This window comes from Myotis myotis, unplaced genomic scaffold (genome assembly GCF_014108235.1).
Source record: "Myotis myotis isolate mMyoMyo1 unplaced genomic scaffold, mMyoMyo1.p scaffold_m19_p_19, whole genome shotgun sequence".
NCBI lineage: Eukaryota > Metazoa > Chordata > Mammalia > Chiroptera > Vespertilionidae > Myotis > Myotis myotis.
Genome location: NW_023416323.1, coordinates 9518542 through 9537437, shown reverse-complemented (window position 1 = coordinate 9537437; position 18896 = coordinate 9518542). Strand labels below are relative to the sequence as shown.

Genomic DNA, 18896 nt, shown 5'->3' with positions numbered 1-18896 from the left:
TAAGGTTTTTCAAGAATTTTCTAGAAACTGCCAATAAATTTAGTGAGACCCTTGATAACTCTAGTGAGACCCTCGAGGTTATGAAAAAGGATCAACTAGAAATTAAGCATACACTAACTGAAATAAAGAATATTATACAGAGATCCAACAGCAGACTAGAGGATCGCAAGAATCAAGTCAAAGATTTGAAATATGAAGAAGCAAAAAACAACCAACTGGAAAAACAAAAAGAATCCAAAAATATGAAGATAGTGTAAGGAGCCTCTGCGACAACTTCAAGCATACCAACATCCGAATTATGGGGGTGCCAGAAGAAGAGAGAGAACAAGATATTGAAAACCTATTTGAAGAAATAATGACAGAAAACTTCCCCTACCTGGTGAAAGAAATAGACTTACAAGTCCAGGAAGCACTGAGAACCCGAAACAAAAGGAATCCAAAGAGGACCACACCAAGACACATCATAATTAAAATGCCAAGAGCAAAAGACAAAGAGAGAATCTTAAAAGCAGCAAGAGAAAAACTGTCAGTTACCTACAAGGGCATACCCATAGGACTGTCAGCTGATTTCTCAACAGAAACTTTGCAGGCCAGAAGGGAGTGGCAAGAAATATTCAAAGTGATGAATAGCAAGAACCTACAACCAGGATTACTTTACCCAGCAAAGCTATCATTCAGAATTGAAGGTCAGATAAATAGCTTCACAGATAAGGAAAAGCTAAAGGAGTTCATCACCACCAAACCAGGATTATATGAAATGCTGAGAAGTATCCTTTAAGAAGAGGAAGAAGAAGAAAAAGGTAAAGATATAAATTATGAACAACAAATACACATCTATCAGCAAGTAAATCTAAAAATCAAGTTAATAAATAATCTGATGAACAGAATAAACAGGGGCATAGAAAGGGAGTGGACTGACAATTCTCTGGGGGAAAGGGGTGTAGGGGGTGTGGGAGAGACTGGAAAAAAATCGTACACCTATGAATGAGGACAGTGGCGGGGGGAGGGGGGGGATAAGGGCAGAGGGTGGGGTGGGAACCGGGTAGAGGGGAGCTATGGGGGGAAAAAAGAGGAACAACGGTAATAATCTGAACAATAAAGATTTAATTTAAAAAAATTAAGAAGAAAAAAAATATGTATGCATTAAGATTCACTATTTGTGCTGTGATGTTCTATGGATTTGGGCAAATGTCTGTCATGTGTCCACTACTATAGTAACATACAGAATAGTTTCACCAATCTAAAATATTCTCCTATGCTTCACCATATTCAGCTCTCCAAAATCCTTAAACCTCTGGCAATCAGTAAACTGTTTTATTTCTCTGTTGTTTGCTTTTTTCAGAATTTTATATAAATGGATCATATAGACTTTCCAGGCTACATTTCTTTCACTTAGCAATTTGCATTTGTGCATATTACTTCTTTAAGACTTGCTATTTAATTGCTGGATCATATGGTACAACTACGTTTAGGTCTATATGAAATTACTAAACTGACCCAGCTGGTTTGGCTCAATGGATAGAACATGGCCTGCGGACTGAAGGGTCCCGGGTTCGATTCCAGTCAAGGGCACATGCCTGGCTTACCGGCTCAATCCTCAGTGGGGGGCATGCAGAAGGTGGCTAATCAGTGATTCTCTCTCATCATTGATGTTTCTATCTCTCTTTCCCTCTCCCTTCCTCTCTGAAATCAATAAAAACATATTTAAAAAAAAGAAATTACTAAACTTTCTTTCAAAGTAGCTGTACTTATTTTGGATTCCCTTTAGAAATAAATGAGATTCATTCCTGATACTTTCTATCCTTACCAGCAATTAATATTATACATATATTTTATTTTAGTAATTCTAATAGTTGGTTTGTTATGAACTGAATGTTTATTTTCCCACAAAATTCATATGTTGAAAGCCAATGTAATGCTATTAAAAGGAGGGGACTTTGGGTAGTAATTAGGTCATGAGGGGACTTTGGGTAGTAATTAGGTCACGAGGGTTACTTCTGTTGTGCCCAGATTTCAAGGTTCCCAAAAAGCCCATCAGGGAGCCAGCGAGTCCGATGCAAAAGCAAAGAGTCCTTCATTTCGAACTAGTTCGGCTCCCCGACCACACTCACCGATGCAACAACGGTAAGCCCAGTGGCCGAGAGAGAGCGAGGCTTGATGGGATTGTGGGTTTTATAGTAAGGGCAAGGGAGGGGACTGTGGGCCCCGCCGATTGGCCAGGCGCGAGTCGGGTCTTGTTACACAGGATGTGGTCATCTCTCTGGCGCGCACGTCCCTTGATTGTCATTGGTTAGTTTAAAGAAATCCTGGGTGTGGCCAGCAGGGGCCTGGACTTCCTGGAAGAAGGCACTCTCCTGAGCACATGGCGGCTGCCCCATAAATGGAGGACCCAGGGCAAGATGGAGGGTGCAGTCCCAGCCCCCCCCAGGGCGAGCTGAGCCCGGGCTCCAGGGGCCAGTCCGGTTGCCGGGGGTCCAGCAGATCAACCAATTCCAGCCCAGACAGGAAGCCCACGACCTCCATCTCGTTCCCGGGGGCGCCAGCAATCGCCTCCTCCTCCATCTCCTCGGGCGAGGGCACGCACGACGACTCACCCTTTCAACTTCAATCTTTGAAACTGGTGACTGGGGCATCATCACTCTTTTAGATCTCCCAATTCAGTCACTAAAAAAAGGGTTTTTTTGGTTGCTTCAACACACATCACCTTAATTAGTAGCTGCCATGAATGGAATTATTGCCCTTATAAGAAGAGTGTGCTTCCCCTCCCTCTGCCCTCTGCTCTTACCAGTGAAGGTGAAACAAGAAGATGATCACCTGAAAACCAGGAAGCAAACCGTTCACCAGACAATGAATTTGCCAATTGTCTTGATCTTGCTTTGTTGACAAGCCTCCAGAACTGTGAGAAATAAATGTTGTTTACATTATGCAGTTTATGATAATTTGTGATAGCAGCCCAAACTAAGACAGTGATATCTCATTGTCATTTTAATTTGCAATTCCCTAATGACAAATTATGTTGAGCATATTTTCATACACTTATTTGTCATCTGTATATTTTCTTTGGTGAGGTGTGTGCTCAAAGCTTTATCCCATTTTTCAAATGGTTTGTTTATTTTCTTATTGAATTTTAAAAGTTCTTTATATATTCTGTATACAAATAATTATGTAGATATGTATTTGCAAATATTTTCTTCTAGTCTATAGCTTGTCTTTTCATTCCTCTTAGCAGTGTCTGTTACACAGCAAAATGTCGAGTAAGACTCCCTCCACGTTCTGCGTGGAGTAGGGTTCGGTATCTGAAAGAGGAGCCGCACAACAAATGAGAGAAAAAGACACGAGATAATTTTGCAATATTGGGGGACCAGGCGGCAAGTCCCGAAGGACTTCCCCCACTGCTCAGGCTGCTCCAATCTTTTATTGATCTGGAGTAGCCCTTAGGGTAAGGAGGTTTCAATGACACACAGATCAGCAAACAATTTCCAGGAATAGACAAAGTATCTGATTAGCTCATCAATAGATTTCCGGGAGTAGGCAGAGTATCTGATTAACAATAATCAACAAGGATCTACATAAGTATCTAAGGAATTAAGTGAACTAAGGTGGGGATGCTTCAACTATTATTACCTAAATTAACTGGGTGGTGCAGTTCTGACCTTTGCTAGAACTTCAAAGGTTACTAGCTTTTGGGGGGTCTCTGTCTAAACTCAGCTAGTGAAGACAATGAATGGACTCTAGCAGCAAAAGTTCAGTTTTAATAAAGTTTAACTCCCCCCCCCCCCCAAATCATGCTTTTGGTGTTATTTCTTTCTTTTTTTTTTTTTATTATTAGTTAAGGTATTACAAATGTGTCCTCATCCCCCCCATTAACCCCCAACCTCCCCCCACACACACAAACTCATGCTCCGATCCCCCTTGGTGTTATTTCTAAAAACTCATTCACAGCCCTGGCCGGATGGCTCAGTTGGTTGGTGTGACCACCAGTACACCAAAAGGTTTCAGTTCATTTCCGGTCAAGGCACATACCTAAGTTGCAGCTTCCATCCTCTTTCGGGGTGCGTTGGGGAGGCACATTTCTCTCTCTCTCTCTCTCTCTCTCTCTCTCTCTCTCTCTCTCATCAATAAAAAACATATCCTCAGGTGAGGATTAAAAAATAATAAAAAATAAAAACTTATTCACAAACCTAAGATCACAGGTTTTCTCCAGAGTTTTATAATTTTGTGTTATATAGGGTGTCCCAAAATTCACGCAAGAAGTAATTTTGATAGAAAACACAGGTTTATAATTTAAAAATGTAAATTTTTTATTGATTCATAAAGTATACAGTATAGGGTTATGTATGGAATAGCACATTGGGTAAATGGCCTCCACCGCTTTGCTGGCACATATGCAAAGCTGTGGTCTACATTGGTCTTCATTGTCCCTGCTCCTGGGCCATAATTGGTATTTGGTAATGCTTATCACATTGAAGGGATTGAAATCAAAGGGCAACAGATATTAGAATCTGATTCAATAAACCAAGTAAAATTAGGCTTTTATTTTTTGTTGTTGTTAATGCTCACGCAAAATTCAAATCTTGCGTGAATTTTGGGACACCCTATATATTTAGGGCTATGATCCATTTTGAGTTAGCTTTGGTTTAAGTTTCAGGTCTGTGTGCCTAGCACAAATCCTCTATCAGCTGCCTGCTGAAGCCAACACTTCTTTCTAAACCCTGGTAGAGCTCCCTCTGCAACAAACACAATCCTGACCTTGCTGAGGGTGGGCACCTAGTTCAGTCCCGGGCAGCCTTGAAACCCCTCCCCAACCAGCCCATCCTCAAGCCCAGCGCTCCGCTCCGCCTTAGCGCACTCCCGGCAACCCTTTGGGGCGGACACCAGGCCCTCCCTTCCGCAGACTACATTTCCCACAGGCCTCTGCACATAGTTTTGTAAGGGCTTGGTTGCTGGTGTCACCGCCAGAGGTGAGTAGGTTGCAGACATTGAGGAAATGGGTGCGGGGGCGGCGCGGGGGCGGCGCGGGCCTAAGTGTGAACCTAGTTGCTGTGACTATGGAATTTGGGGCGGTAATTGGGCTCTGGGTTTCCTGATGTGCCCTCTGCACTTCCGCTTCAGGGCCGCACCGATCCGGCGGCCCAGAATGGCTCCGAGTTCAATGTATGAACCCCAGAGTGAAGGCCATCAACAACAAGATGCAGCCCTGAGAAAAACCATAGATCACAAAACCACAGCTTAACCATTGCACCCTCCGGAGGAAAGTGGCGTGAATTTGGAGACATATTCCAGCCCTGGTCTTTGTACTCCGGCCTTTCGGTGTGATGCTGGGAAGGGGTGCCCCTTTACCCCAGGCTCCCAGATTTCCCTCTAGTATATGTGTGCTGTGTGGGCATGAGGCTGTGACTTGAGTTAGCCAGCCTGGGCTGAGCTCCAAGAAAGGCTCACTGTCCCAAGATTCCTGTCTCCTTCTCCAAACCTGCTGATCTTTAGGAAAGCAGGGAGAAAGGAATATATATATATTCAATTCTTTATATATAATTTCAATTCTTTATATATAATTTATTATATATATATAATAAATTATATAATTTATTAATAAATTATATATAAAGAATTTATATCTAATCTATCGATATGCAGGGAGTCCCAAAAATGTATACAATTGTAACAGCTGATGAAAATTTTGAAAATGAAATATAATTTAATAAACACTGCCTTTATAATTATTCAAAGTGTGAGTATACATTTTTGGGGAACTAGTATAGGTTAATAGATACATACCTGTCTCAAGATGAGTTTCTGTTTCCCCTTTGTTCCATGAAATGTTACTGTTATTTTTCCAGACATTGGAATATTTGCTTCTGTAAAAGAGGAAAAGTCAGCTCGGACTTAAAAAAGAAAAAACAGTGCTGTTATTAATCAGGCTGGGAGAGAAGAGGCAGATCAAGCCAGTTGCAAAATTAAGAAACATTATTTCTCCTTGTTGGGAGAAAGAACAGCACCAGATGTTAGACCCGCGGAGTCAGACCTGACCTTGGTTCAGCAACTTCAGTACTTGAGTTCTGGCTAAGAAAAAATTCAGAGCTAAGACTCAAATCGATAAGAGAAAGTTTATTTAGGAAGTCCCAGAGGTAGAAGAAGTGAACTGTAGAAGAAATGGGCTCAGGAAGCAAGTTACAGAGGCATAAGAGTGCCCTTGGAGCTTAAGAGAGAGAGGCAAGGAAAGTGCAGCTGGGAAGGGGTGGGGAAAGGCCAGGGTGTGCTCAATAGAGAAAGCCACACTGGGTCCTCCCTCTTGAGGGGATTTATCTGGAGGTCTGAGAGGAAAGTCCCAATAGAATATTTATAAGTTTTACAGGTGTGTCTTTCCAGGGTCATGGTCTCTAGGATTGGTTGTTGCCATGACAGGGGTTATTTGTCAATGTAGCTGGTCCTGAGGTCAGCCAAGGGTTATCCTTTGGCCCCCTCGTGAGTTCTCCCTTTAAGGCAGCGGTAGCCAACCTCACGGACCACCAGTTGGTGACCGCTGCTCTAAGGGGTTCTAATCCACATGACTAGCAACATGCCAGGGGAGGAAAGGTCAGGGGGTCTAAACTGCATGACCCAGCTACATGCTAGGGGAGGAAAGGTTACCCTAGGTGTGAGTGAGGTTCTTGTTTTCCCAGTTTTGCCCGTTGCTAAGCACCTGGGGCCTTCTGCCTTGGTAACCTTCTGTACCTGGCCCATTGTTTTTCTCTGTTCCTGTGTCCAACTGCCTACCACATACTCAGGTCATGCAGCAATTGTAAAATGGCATAACAATTTTGTCTTTGAGAGATTACAGCTTTCTTACCAAGAAAGTGCTCCAGATCCACTTTGCTATTTTTATTTTATTACTGGGGATACCCAATTGCTAAAGTACTCTCACTATATAGTAGTGTTCAACCTTTAATTAATCCCTGCCTCCTATTCTCACCTCAGAAACAGTAAACATTCCAGAATTGTTTTCCCTTTCCTCTGAATCCTTCAGTTGGTACTCAACCATTTACAAGAGCTTCTCTCTCTCTTTCTCTCTCACTCTCTCACCCACTACATTCCAACCGTTCCTGTGGAATAGGCATCTTCCATGTAGTTTTTAGCTAGTAAGGCTTTAATACCTGAACTACCTATTGATCTGGATCTTTGCTCTTCCTTCTCAGTGAATAATGGAGATGATGTAGGTAGGCATCCTGCCCCTCCTAACTATTACATGAACATTTAGCAATCATTTAATTTCTCCTGTGAGCTGCTTCTTAAACTCTTGCATGGTTTGCAAGGAAGGCTAACAACAGAGCTTTATTTTAGACTGTGATTTGTTGAGACTAGTTTAGTTGGACTCATACTAGGTGCCTTTGATCTTCGCCACTGCCCTGAGGTCAAAGCAGAGAAAGATACGTAGTGGTAATTTGGTAAGATTTTTAAATGAAGATCTGTGTTAACAAAAGAAGGGATTATTAGTAGAAGAGAAGCAAAAACATTAGTAGAAATTTGAGAAGAGGTTTGAAGTTTTGGACAGCATGCGTTTGTTTCAGGCAAAATATTTATGTGGTTTTAAGAGAGACAGTTTAGTATAGTGGCTTTGGAACTAAATTACCAGGGTTCTAATCCTAAACCTGTCATTAGAATTGGGTGAACTTGGGCCAATTTATTTTATCTCTTTTTGCCACAGTTCCTTCGTTTGTAAGGGAGGATAATGATAAAACCTACTATATAGGATTGCTATCAATAGATGAAAAAATATATGTAAAGTTCTTAGATAAGGCTTTGGACACATAAGTGCTTAGTAGATTTAGTTGTTACTATTATGTTGTAATTCCATGTTTTTTCCTATTACCCAAATCCAAAAATTGTGAGGATTTTGCCACTTTTACTTCATCCATTCACATAGCCCCCCTTTTGTAAATTGTTGATAATCAGGAGGAATTGCTTGGTCAACACGAAACTCTGAAACTTAATAGTATTATAAGAAAGAGCAGGACTGAGAAATTCATTTTTATGGAAAAAAGGGGAATTTTCTTTTTTTTCCCTTTCTTTATTGATTAAAGTATTACATATGTGTCATTATCCCTCCATTGCCCCTCTCCCCCCCACTCATGCCCTCACCCCCTGGTGTCTGTGACCATTGTTTATGCTTATATGCATGCCTACAAGTCCTTTGTTTGATCTCTCCCTCTTACCCTCACCTTCCCCTACCTTCCCTCTGAGGTTTAAGCATCTGATCGATGCTTCTCTGTCTTTGGATCTGTTTTTGTTAATCAGTTTATGTTGTTCATTATATTCCACAAATGAGTGAGGTCATGTGATATTTATCTTTCAAGGAGAATTTTCTTTAATAATTATGGGAAGAAGAGCATATAGGATTTTTCATCTATAGTTGCCTTTCATTAAATTTCTATTTGCTATTTTAAGTGCTTTATATGTAATATCTTCTTTAATCCTCATAATAACCCTTTGATTGAGAACTATAATTATCAGCATTTTACATAGGAAGAAACTAGGGCTGAAAAATTAAGTAACATGTCCAAGATCATATGGGTAATAACTATCAGAGCTGAAATTTATATTCTAGAAAACTGACAGCAAAGCCTATATTAGTAATTACAAAAGTATACCAAGCCTCATCATTATACTTAAAAATTCTTCCTGCCTTAATAATCCATCATAAAGGAGGGAAGAGATATTAATATGATGTCAGCAAGCAATGTCCAGGTTTTCCTAAGGCTCTGTGGAGGGAAATGTATTTCCTACAGTAAAATTTATGCCTAACAATTTTCATTTTAGTAATATTCTAAGCAAAATGAGACTCGAAGAACAAGAAGGTCCAGCATCTGTTATAGGGCTTCAAAGGGTTGGTTCAGAAGCAAAATAAACTCATTTGTCAGCAAGATGTGAAGGAGGCAGCATGAGACTTCAGTCAGTGCTTAGAAGACATCAGTTAGGGACTTTGCGCCATTCTTTTCTGGATAGTGCTTCAACACACATGAGCAAATTAAATCATAGAGTTGGTTCACGAATTAGAAGCTAAAATTTAAAAGTCACTCAGGAAAAATAGCAGGGGTTTTTTCTTCTTTTTTTTTTTTTTTTTAAGTGTTCTAATAAGCTCTTAGTTTAACAGAAGATGTGAAGAAAATGTTGAACTTCTTTGGAGTATTTTTATACTTTAGTTCACATAGTATTTAATATGATGATAAGTATCACTGACTGTCACTGTAAACATTTTAACTGGTCCTTCTAGGCATACATGTAATTTTTTTTCCTGTCAATATAGTTTAATACCGCACACGTTTTGTTTGTTTATTTGTTTTAACACAGTAGCTTAACCCATTACATAAAAACTGGCAACATTATCACTTTTTAATATTTGCATGGTTTTCAAATGTTTAACCATTTTTCCAATTAGATTATTTTCAGCTTGTATTCATTATAAGTCTTATCTGTCAGCATAACTCCGCAAATATCTTTTTTTAAAAATATCTTTATGGTTGAAATATTACATATGTCACCTTTCCCCCCCTCCCCACTGACCCCTTCTAGCCCGCCCCCAACCCCCACCCAAGGCTTTCACCATCTTATTGATTGCATTGAATCTGTAGATTGCCTTGAGTAGTATGGACATTTTAATGATGTTAATTCTACTAATCCATGAACACAGTATATTCCTCCACTTTTTTATATCTTCCTCTACCTCTTTTTTCAACAAGGACAAGACTTTTACCTCCTTGGTTAAATTTATTCCTAAGTATCTTAATTTTTTTTGTTGCAATGGTAATTGGGGTTGTTTTTTTAGTTTTTCATTCTGAGATTCATTATTGATGTATAAAAAAAGTCATAGATTTTTTTTTATTGCTTAAAGTATTACAAAGAGTATTACATATGTGTCCTTTTTTCCCCCCGCCCTTGACAGTCCCCTAGCCTCCCCTATCCCCCAGTGTCTTATGTCCATTGGTTATGCTTATATGCAAAAAAGTCATAGATTTGTGTGTTGATTTTATATCCTGCTACATTGCCAAATTCATTTATTAAATCTAGTATTTTTTAAATGGAGTCTTCAAGGATTTTCTATGTACAATATCATGTCATCTGCGAATAATGAGAGCTTTACTTCCTCCTTTCTAATTTGGATGTCTTTTATTTCTTCTTCTTGTCTGATTGCTGTGGCTAGGACTTTCAGTACTATTTGAATAAGAGTGGTGAAAGTGGACATCCCTGTCTTATTCCTGTTCTTTGGGGGAAATGGTTTTAGTTTTTGCCTATTGAGTATGATGTTTGCTGTAGGTTTGTCATATATGGCCTTTATCATGTTGAGATATGCATCCTCTATTCCCACTTTGCTGAGAGTTTGTGTTTTTTTTTTAATCAAAAATGGGTGCTAGATTTTGTTGAATGCTTTTTTTTGCATCTATTGATATGATCATGTGATTTTTGTCTTTCAATTTGTGTATTTGATGTATCACGCTTATTGATTTGCGAATATTGTGCCAGCCTTTCATCCCTGGAATAAATCCCATTGGTCATGGTGTATGATCTTTTTAATATATTGGTGGATCCGATTTGCGAATATTTTGTTGAGGATTTTAGCATCTATGCTCATCAGAAATATTGACCTGTAATTCATTTTCTTTGTAGTGTCTTTATCTGGTTTTGGAATTAGGATAATGCTGGCCTCAGAATAAGAGCTTGGAAGTGTTCCTTCTTGTTTTTGTTTTTGTTTTTGTTTTGTTTTTTGAATAGTTTGAGGAGTATAGATGTTAGTTCTTCTTTGAATGTTTTGTAAAACTCCCTTGTGAAACTGTCTGGACCCATGCTTTTGTGTGCTGGGCGTTTTTTAATTACTGCTTATATTTCATCAATTGGTATTGACCTATTTAGATTTTCCGATTCTTCCTGATTCAGTTTTGGGAGATTGTATTTTTCAAGGAGTTCGTCCATTTCATCCACATTGTCCAGATTGTTGGCATATATTTGTTCATAGTATTTTCTTACAATCCTTTGTATTTCTGTGGTGTCAGTTGTTATTTCTCCACTTTCGTTTCTGATTTTATTTCTTTGGGTCCTCTCTCTTTGTTTCTTGATGATTCTGGCTAACGGTTCATCAATCTTGTTTATTTTTCAAGGTTTCATTGATGTTTTGTATTCTTTGTTTTAGTCTCTATGTCATTTATTTCTGCTCTAATCTTTATTATTTCCTTCTCCTTTTACTGGGGTTTTCTGTTTGTTTTCTTTCTAATTCTTTGAGTTATAGGTTTAAATAGTTTATTTTTATTTTTTCTTGTTTTTTGAGGTAGGCCTGTAGTGCTCTGAACTTCACTCTGAAGACTGCTTTTGCTGTGTCCCAGAGATTTTGGGTTGTTGTGTGTTCATTTTTTTCCAGGAAGATTTTTTATTTCCTTTTCTATCTCATTGGTAATCCATTTATTGTTTAATAACATGCTATTTAGCCTCCATGTGTTTGAATGTTTTTGAATGTTTTACTGTAGTTGATTTCTAATTTCATTCCACTGTGGTCTGAGAAGATGCTTGATATAATTTCAATATTCTTGAACTTGTACAGACTTGTTTTGAGTCCTAACATGTGGTTTATCTTTGTAAAGGATCCATTTGCACTTGAGAAGAGTGTATATTCTGCAGCTTTGGGATGAAATGTTTTATAAATGTCAATTAAATCCATCTGATCCAGTGTGTCTGAAAGATGCATTCAGTGAAGTCAGCAGGGTGTTAAAGTCCCTTACTATGACTGTATTGTTGTTGATCTCTTGCTTAATGTCCTCTAGAAGTTTTCTTTTTTTATATATATATCTTGATTTTTTTTTTTTTACAGAGAGGAAGGGAGAGGGATAGAGAGTTAGAAACATCAATGAGAGAGAAACATCGATCAGTAGCCTCCTGCACACCCCCTACTAAGGATGTGCCCACAACCAAGGTACATGCCTTTGACTTCAGTTTTCCAGGGTTGTTTTTTCTGTATTTCAGTTATATTTCCACTTTGGTTCTGGGAGAGTGTCAGTGTAGTTTCCACTTACTCCACCACCATTTTTATGTGTACATATACAAATCGTTCCTTTACTCCCAGCAGTGGAGTTTGTGGTTCACAGGGTATTTAGAATTATAGTTTTTAAATGATGCTTCATGTAATTCTAAATTTGGATCAACCTAGTGTCCATTTTTCCATGGCCTTGCTATTTTTTCTAAAATCCTCACCCAAGGATATTTTTTCTATTGATTTATAGAGAGAGTGGAAGGGAGAGAGAAGAGAGAGATGGTAGGGAGGAGACAGGGAGGGAGGGAAGAAGAGAGGGAGAGAGTGAGAGAGAAACATTGACGTGAAAAAGACACATTGATAGTTTACCTCCTGCATGCACCCCCACCAGGGCTGGGGAACCTGCAACCAAGGTACATGCCCTTGATTAAGAATTGAACCCATGACCCTTTGGTCCACTGGCCAACCCCCTAACCACTGAGTCAAACAATCCAGGATACTGTGACCTTGCTATTATGGGGCATCATCAGACTTTTAGATCTCCCAATTCAGTTACTCTAAAAAGGTATTTTTTTGGGGGGGGGAGGGGTGCTTTAATACATATCATCATAATTAGTAGTGAAGTTTAGTATATTTTGAAAGGTTATTTCTATTTTATAGTTAATTGTTCTTGCTTCGGTTTCTCTCAGTAAAGTGGAAATCTTAGCCTTCAGAGGCAAAAATCAAAGTGAAAAAGATGGCTTTTTAGTTAGAGAAATGTGGATTCAAAACAAAACAATGCTCTCGCATCTAATAATTGAAATTGGGCAAATGATTTGACCCCTGAGCATCGGTTTTATATTGAAAGGAGAGAAGAACTACATTGCAGATCAGTACTGAGGATCAACAAGTGGTGTGTATAAAGCATCCATCACATCAAAGTTCTCAATGCCTGTTTGTTTTTTACCAACTGCAGCTGTCATGAATCCCCTTCCTAGTTTAGATATTGGAAGAGAGGGAGTGACAAAGGATGTCATGCTATGAGAGGTCCTAACTGGGAAACAGAATAGTGAGTTCCCTGGCTGGGGAAAGGCCAGTGCAGCTTTACAGTGGCAGGAGCTGCCAGGCTCAGTCTGTGTGGTTGTTATTCTTTGTATTTATGAAGTTCAGGCAGAATCCCGGGGGCTCAAAAGAGGTTCTCCTTGGTTGGTGTGGCCCTTTCTTGCCTCTGAAAAGTTGTACTAGAAGCAGGAGGAATTGCTCAGAACATGTTTGAATAATGTAATGTCAGGACCACATTGTCAGATGGCGAACTAGTCAGAATTTCTGCAGAAATATCTGGCCTTCTACACCAAGTCCAGTGTTGTTCATTGGGTTTCTTCAGGGCTTGGATTTCTTCAGACTCCCTTAACTCTCCTCCAGTTTGTGTGGGTATGGGATCAGTATGGGTGTAGTGGTGCAAAATAGGTAGGAAGCAGGAGTGGAAGAAAAAAAAAAAGCTCATATTAACATAAGTAATTTTGGGAGCTCCGAGGCACATCTGGTTTCCTGGCTTCTTTTTCTTCCAGATTTGGTTTATATGGATTTTGCAGTTTTCCAGCAGAAATCTTGAGAAGCACTAATCAGTTCAAAACCATGGCCTTTGTAAGTTGATGTTTCTTTCTCTCTCTCCCTTTTTTTACATATTGTCAATTTCTAGGTTATGCATACATACTCATTCCTTTTTTTAAAAAAAATTTGTTTTATTGCTTAAAGTATTACAAAGAGTATTACATATGTGTCCTTTTTTCCCCCCTTGACATTCCCCCAGCCTCCCCTACCCCCCAGTGTCTTGTGTCCATTGGTTATGCTTATATGCATGCATACAAGTCCTTTGGTTGATCTCTTACCCCCCCCCCCCAACCCTGTAGTTTGACAGTCTGTTCGATGTTGCTCTGCCTCTGTATCTATTTTTGTTCATCAGTTTATAATGGTCTTAATTATCCATAAATGAGTGAGATCATGTGGTATTTTTCTTTCATTGACTGGCTTATTTCACTTAGCATAATGCTCTCCAGTTCCATCCATGCTGTTGCAAATGGTAAGAATTTCTTCTTTTTTTACAGCAGCATAGTATTCCATTGTGTAGATGTACCAGTTTTCTAATCCATTCATCTGCTGATGGGCACTTAGGCTGTTTCTAAATCTTAGCTATGGTAAATTGTGCTGCTATGAATATAGGGATGCATATATCCTTTCTGATTGGTGTTTCTGGTTTCTTGGGATATATTCCTAGAAGTGGTATCACTGGGTCAAATGGGAGTTCCATTTTTAACTTTTTAAAAAAATATATTTTATTGATTTTTTTACAGAGAGGAAGGGAGAGAGTTAGAAACATCAATGAGAGAGAAACATCGATCAGCTGCCTCCTGCACACCTCCTACTGGGGATGTCCCCGCAACCAAGGTACATGCCCTTGACCGGAATTGAACCCAGGAACCTTCAGTCCACAGGCCAACGCTCTATCCACTGAGCCAAACCAGTCAGGGCGCATTTTTATCTTTTTGAGGAAACTCCATACTGTCTTCCATAGTGACTGCACCAGTCTGCATTCCCACCAGCAGTGTACATACTCATTTCTTATCCTGAAATTTCCTGTTTAACAGAACCCCATCCATGAACCTGCTGTAGTTTTTCTCATTCCCATGAGAATTGGGGACAAATAGTCCAGGATCCTCTTCACGTACTCTTTCTCTACCCTCTCCCCACCCCCCACTAACGTGGACTATCTCCTGTTTACAAAATCTGTCAAGAGCTATGAGGGAATAAAATCTTGATAAAAATGCAGGTATTCTCTGCAGAATATTCTGCCTATTCACTTTTTCCAACAGAACAAGCTTTTGATTTTAATACTAAACTTCAGAGATACTATATTTCTCTGAGTACAGTGAGTTTTATGAAGGAAAAATTTATATCCCCAACACACAATTTAACATTTTTAAAAAGTTTTTTGAACTATTTATTATTTTTTAATCCTCACTTGGGGATATTTTCCATTGATTTTTTTTTTTTTTAGAAAGGGTGAAAGAGAGAAGGAAAGACAGAGAGATACATAGATGTGAGAGTAACATCTATTGGTTGCCTCCTGCACACACCCCGACCAGGGCCCAGGTGGGGAGGGTCTTGCAACTGAGGTACAAGCTCTTGACTGGAATTGAACCCAGGCACCTTTGGTCCACAGGCCGACGCTCTGTCCACTGAGCCAAACCAGGTAGGGTTCTTTTTGAACTTTTAAAATGACATATAGTGTACATAGAGAAAAGTGCACAAGTTCTAAGTGTACAGCTAAATGAATTTTTATAAATTGAATGCATGTATGCCACCAGTCCTCAGGTCAAGAAAGAGAATATAACTAGCACTTCAGATGTCCCCCTCTTAGCCACACCCTACCCACCCAGTCCAAATGTAACCTCTATCCTGATGTCATATACCATAAGTTAATTTTGCCTATTTTTAGAACTTGGTAAGTAAAATTGTATAGTCCAATGCAACATTTTAAAACAAAAAACAATGTGCAGCAAGAGTCTTATTTTATTCCAAATGCAATTGATAGACCATCAGAACCATCTGCAGATGTTCTGAAATACATGCAAATATTCTTTAAGGGGATGTGTATATCTGGTGCTGCTGATTTATAAAGGAGGCATTAGACCATCATACTGAAAGTGAGCCATTCCTGCCATTATGTTTTTGTTGGAAATGCATTTTCATAGTGTACTTCACATGTAGCCCTTGTTTGTGCCTAGTATAAAATGAGTTCCTAAAAAGTTGGAAAAAGTTGGAAGAAACTGTGGAGAAAGAAACAGTTCAAGTGAGAAATAAGAGTTCAGTAAAAAACAAAACAAAACAAAACAAACACACAATGAAAATACTAAAGCCAAAGTACATGTGTACTAACCCCTGTGTACTATAATTCTATACTGGGGAGAAATATGAAACTAGTTAAGGGGTTGAAATTGATGTATAATGCAATATAAATCTTTGATTTAAAAGGATGGGAAAATAGGTAATTAGTCAAAAATGTAATGATAGAATACCTGACGAGGGAATGGATTATTGATAAGTGGGAGACCCCAGTTTTTATTTATTTATTTATTGCTTAAAGGATTACAAAGGGTATTACATATGTGTCCTTTTTTCCCCCCCACCCTTGACAATCCCCTGGCCTCCCCTACCCCCCAGTGTCTTATGTCCATTGGTTATGCTTATATGCATGCATATAAGTCCTTCGGTTGATCTCTTACCCCCCACCCTCCTGCCTCCCAACCCTCCCTGGCCTTCCCGCTACAGTTCGACAATCTGTTTGAGGCAGCTCTGCCTCTGTATCTATTATTGTTCAAAAGTTTATAATGGTCTCTATTATCCATGAATGAGTGAGATCGTGTGGTATTTTTCCTTCATTGACTGGCTTATTTCACTTAGCATAATGCTCTCCAGTTCCATCCATGCCATTGCAAATGGTAAGAGTTCCTTCTTTTTTACAGCAGCATAGTATTCCATCATGTAGATGTACCACAGTTTTCTAATCCATTCATCTACTGATGGGCACTTAGGCTGTTTCCAGATCTTAGCTATGATGAATTGTGCTGCTATGAACATATGAGACCCCAGTTTTGAACTTTCCTTGAAGATCTATGGTTTGATGAGAGAATCTTATCCTATTTGATTGCTATAGGGAAAATTCCAAACTTCTCCACATGAGATTATTATTGGCTGGACTCTGTCTCTGTATGTGTTGAGGTTTTGTGATATGTAAGGCTTTTACAATTGTGTGGATTAGGTAGGGATGTGATTAGGGCCTTATGTTACAAGTCCTAAAAACAGTACATAAAATTTTAGGCTTAACCATGAGTTCTCCTGCTCTCACCAGATATGCTTATCATTCAGCAGGAAAGACTCCCTATGTGGTTAGTTCCCCTATCAGCCAGAGAAGCAGCCCTCCTGATTCTTAATGTATTGGTTTTACTTCCCTGCCAGCCTGCAGAATTACACAAGCCCCCTCACATCCTCCTGTGGGAACCAGGAAACACCTCACCTTCTTTTTACTACAAAGCCTGCCTCCCACAGACCCTGCTTATTCACTCTATTCCTGAGTGCAACCCCTGTGTGGCCCTGCATGACGTTTGGTGTCCTCCTTGGCTGGGCTGTGAGTGTATATGACTAATACACTATTGGTGTTAGGTATTAAGCCTCTCATGCTATGTAGGGCCTGGGAATCCTCCATCTAATGAATGAATAGGAGGTTATCAGAACAGGACTGCATATAGAAATATTAACAGTCATCTAGGAAATCCTGAGAGAAGAATACCAGCAACAAGTCCATTGTGTAGTTTTATGGGATGTGCTTGTCTAGAGCAGGGTTTCTCAACCTTGGAACTATTCATATTTTGAGCCAGAAAATCTTTTATTGTGGGGGATTGTTCTCTGCATTTAGGATGTCTAAAGGTTTCCCTGACTTCTACCAATTAGATGCCTGTAACACACCTCCTTCCTCAACTTGTGACAATCAAAATTGTCTCTAGATATGGCCAGTTGTCTTCTGAAGAGTAAAATCACTCCTAATTGAAAACCACTGGTTCAGAATGATATCTTCCCAATTCAGTATCCTCTGACTTAGGAATGAGGAAAGGTGGCCAGTGATGGATAATGGATAATAAAAAGTAAGAAGGACAGCCCTGGTGAGGTTGAGACAGCCCCAGTGAGGTCGAGACAGCACTGGTGAGGTTGAGACGACCCTGGTGAGGTCGAGACGGCCCCGGTGAGGTTGAATCGGCCCCAGTGAGGCTGGAACAGTCCTGGTGAGGCTGGGACGGCCCCGGTGAGGTTGAGATGGCCCCGGTGAGGTTGAGACGGCCCCGGTGAGGTCAAATCAGCCCCAGTGAGGTCGAGATGGCACTGGTGAGGTCGAGAAGGCCCCAGTGAGGTTAAGACGGCCCCAGTGAGGCTGAATCGGACCCAGTGAGGCTGAAACAGCCCTGGTGAGGCTGAAACAGCCCCGGTGAGGTTGAGACGGCCCCGGTGAGCTTGCAATGGCCCTGGTTAGGTTGAAACGGCTCTGGTGAAGTTGAAACAGCCCCTGTGAGGTTGAGGCGGCTCCTGTGAGGCTGAGACAGCCCTTGTGAGGCTGAGACGGACCTTGTGAGGCTGGGATGGCCCCTGTGAGACTGAGACGGCCCCTGGGAAGCTGAGAAAAATACCACACGAACTCACTCATTTATGGATAATAAGGACCATTATAGACTGATGAACAAAAATGGATACAGAGGCAGAGCAGCATTGAGCAGAATGTCAAACTACAGTGGGAACCCTGGGGAGGGTTGGGGGGGTAGGAGATCAACCGAAGGACTTATATGCATGCATATGAGAATAACTAATGGGCACAAGACACTGGGGGGCGGGGGAAGCCAGGGGAATGTCAGGGGGGGCGGGTGGGAAGGAGACATGTGTAATACTCTTTGTAATACTTTAAGAAAGAAAATAAAAAAATAAAATGTAAAAAAAGTAAGAAGGTCATCCAGATGCATAAATAAGTATTAGGTAATACAGACTGTGAGATTTGAGGAAGACTTTTGAATTAAAACATCTAAATAGAGAAAAGATTGAATATCACATATTTAAAATGTAGACTACCATGTAGCAAAGTTTGAAAATTTTATTAAAAAAAATTGGTAATAACAGGGGAAATGTTTATAATAAAAATGGGGGCCCAGTGCACGAATTTGTGCACCTGGAAAGGAACTGTGGGCCACGAGGCTGCCATTTCGGCCCATCCTCCGTGCCCCTACCCAGTCCCTGCCGCCATGGCCCCCGGTCTCCTGTCTGCCGGCAGCCCCGCTCCCACCTCTGCCACTCCCATGCGCTGATTGTGCCAGCCCCACTTACATCCACT

The 18896-nt window shown here is 40.2% G+C and overlaps 1 protein-coding gene across 2 annotated transcripts in view; it reads left to right on the top strand.

The window, feature by feature from the left end:
• Window positions 1-4923: 4923 nt before the first annotated feature.
• ZFP14 (ZFP14 zinc finger protein) overlaps window positions 4924-18896 on the top strand; it is a 36174-nt gene continuing 22201 nt past the window's right edge. For both annotated transcript variants that reach the window (XM_036345231.1, XM_036345230.1), the window contains exons 1-2: window positions 4924-4961; window positions 13537-13612. In XM_036345231.1, the coding sequence (XP_036201124.1) occupies window positions 13604-13612 (9 nt within the window). In that variant the 5' untranslated portion in view covers window positions 4924-4961; window positions 13537-13603. The remainder of the gene's footprint in view (window positions 4962-13536; window positions 13613-18896) is intronic.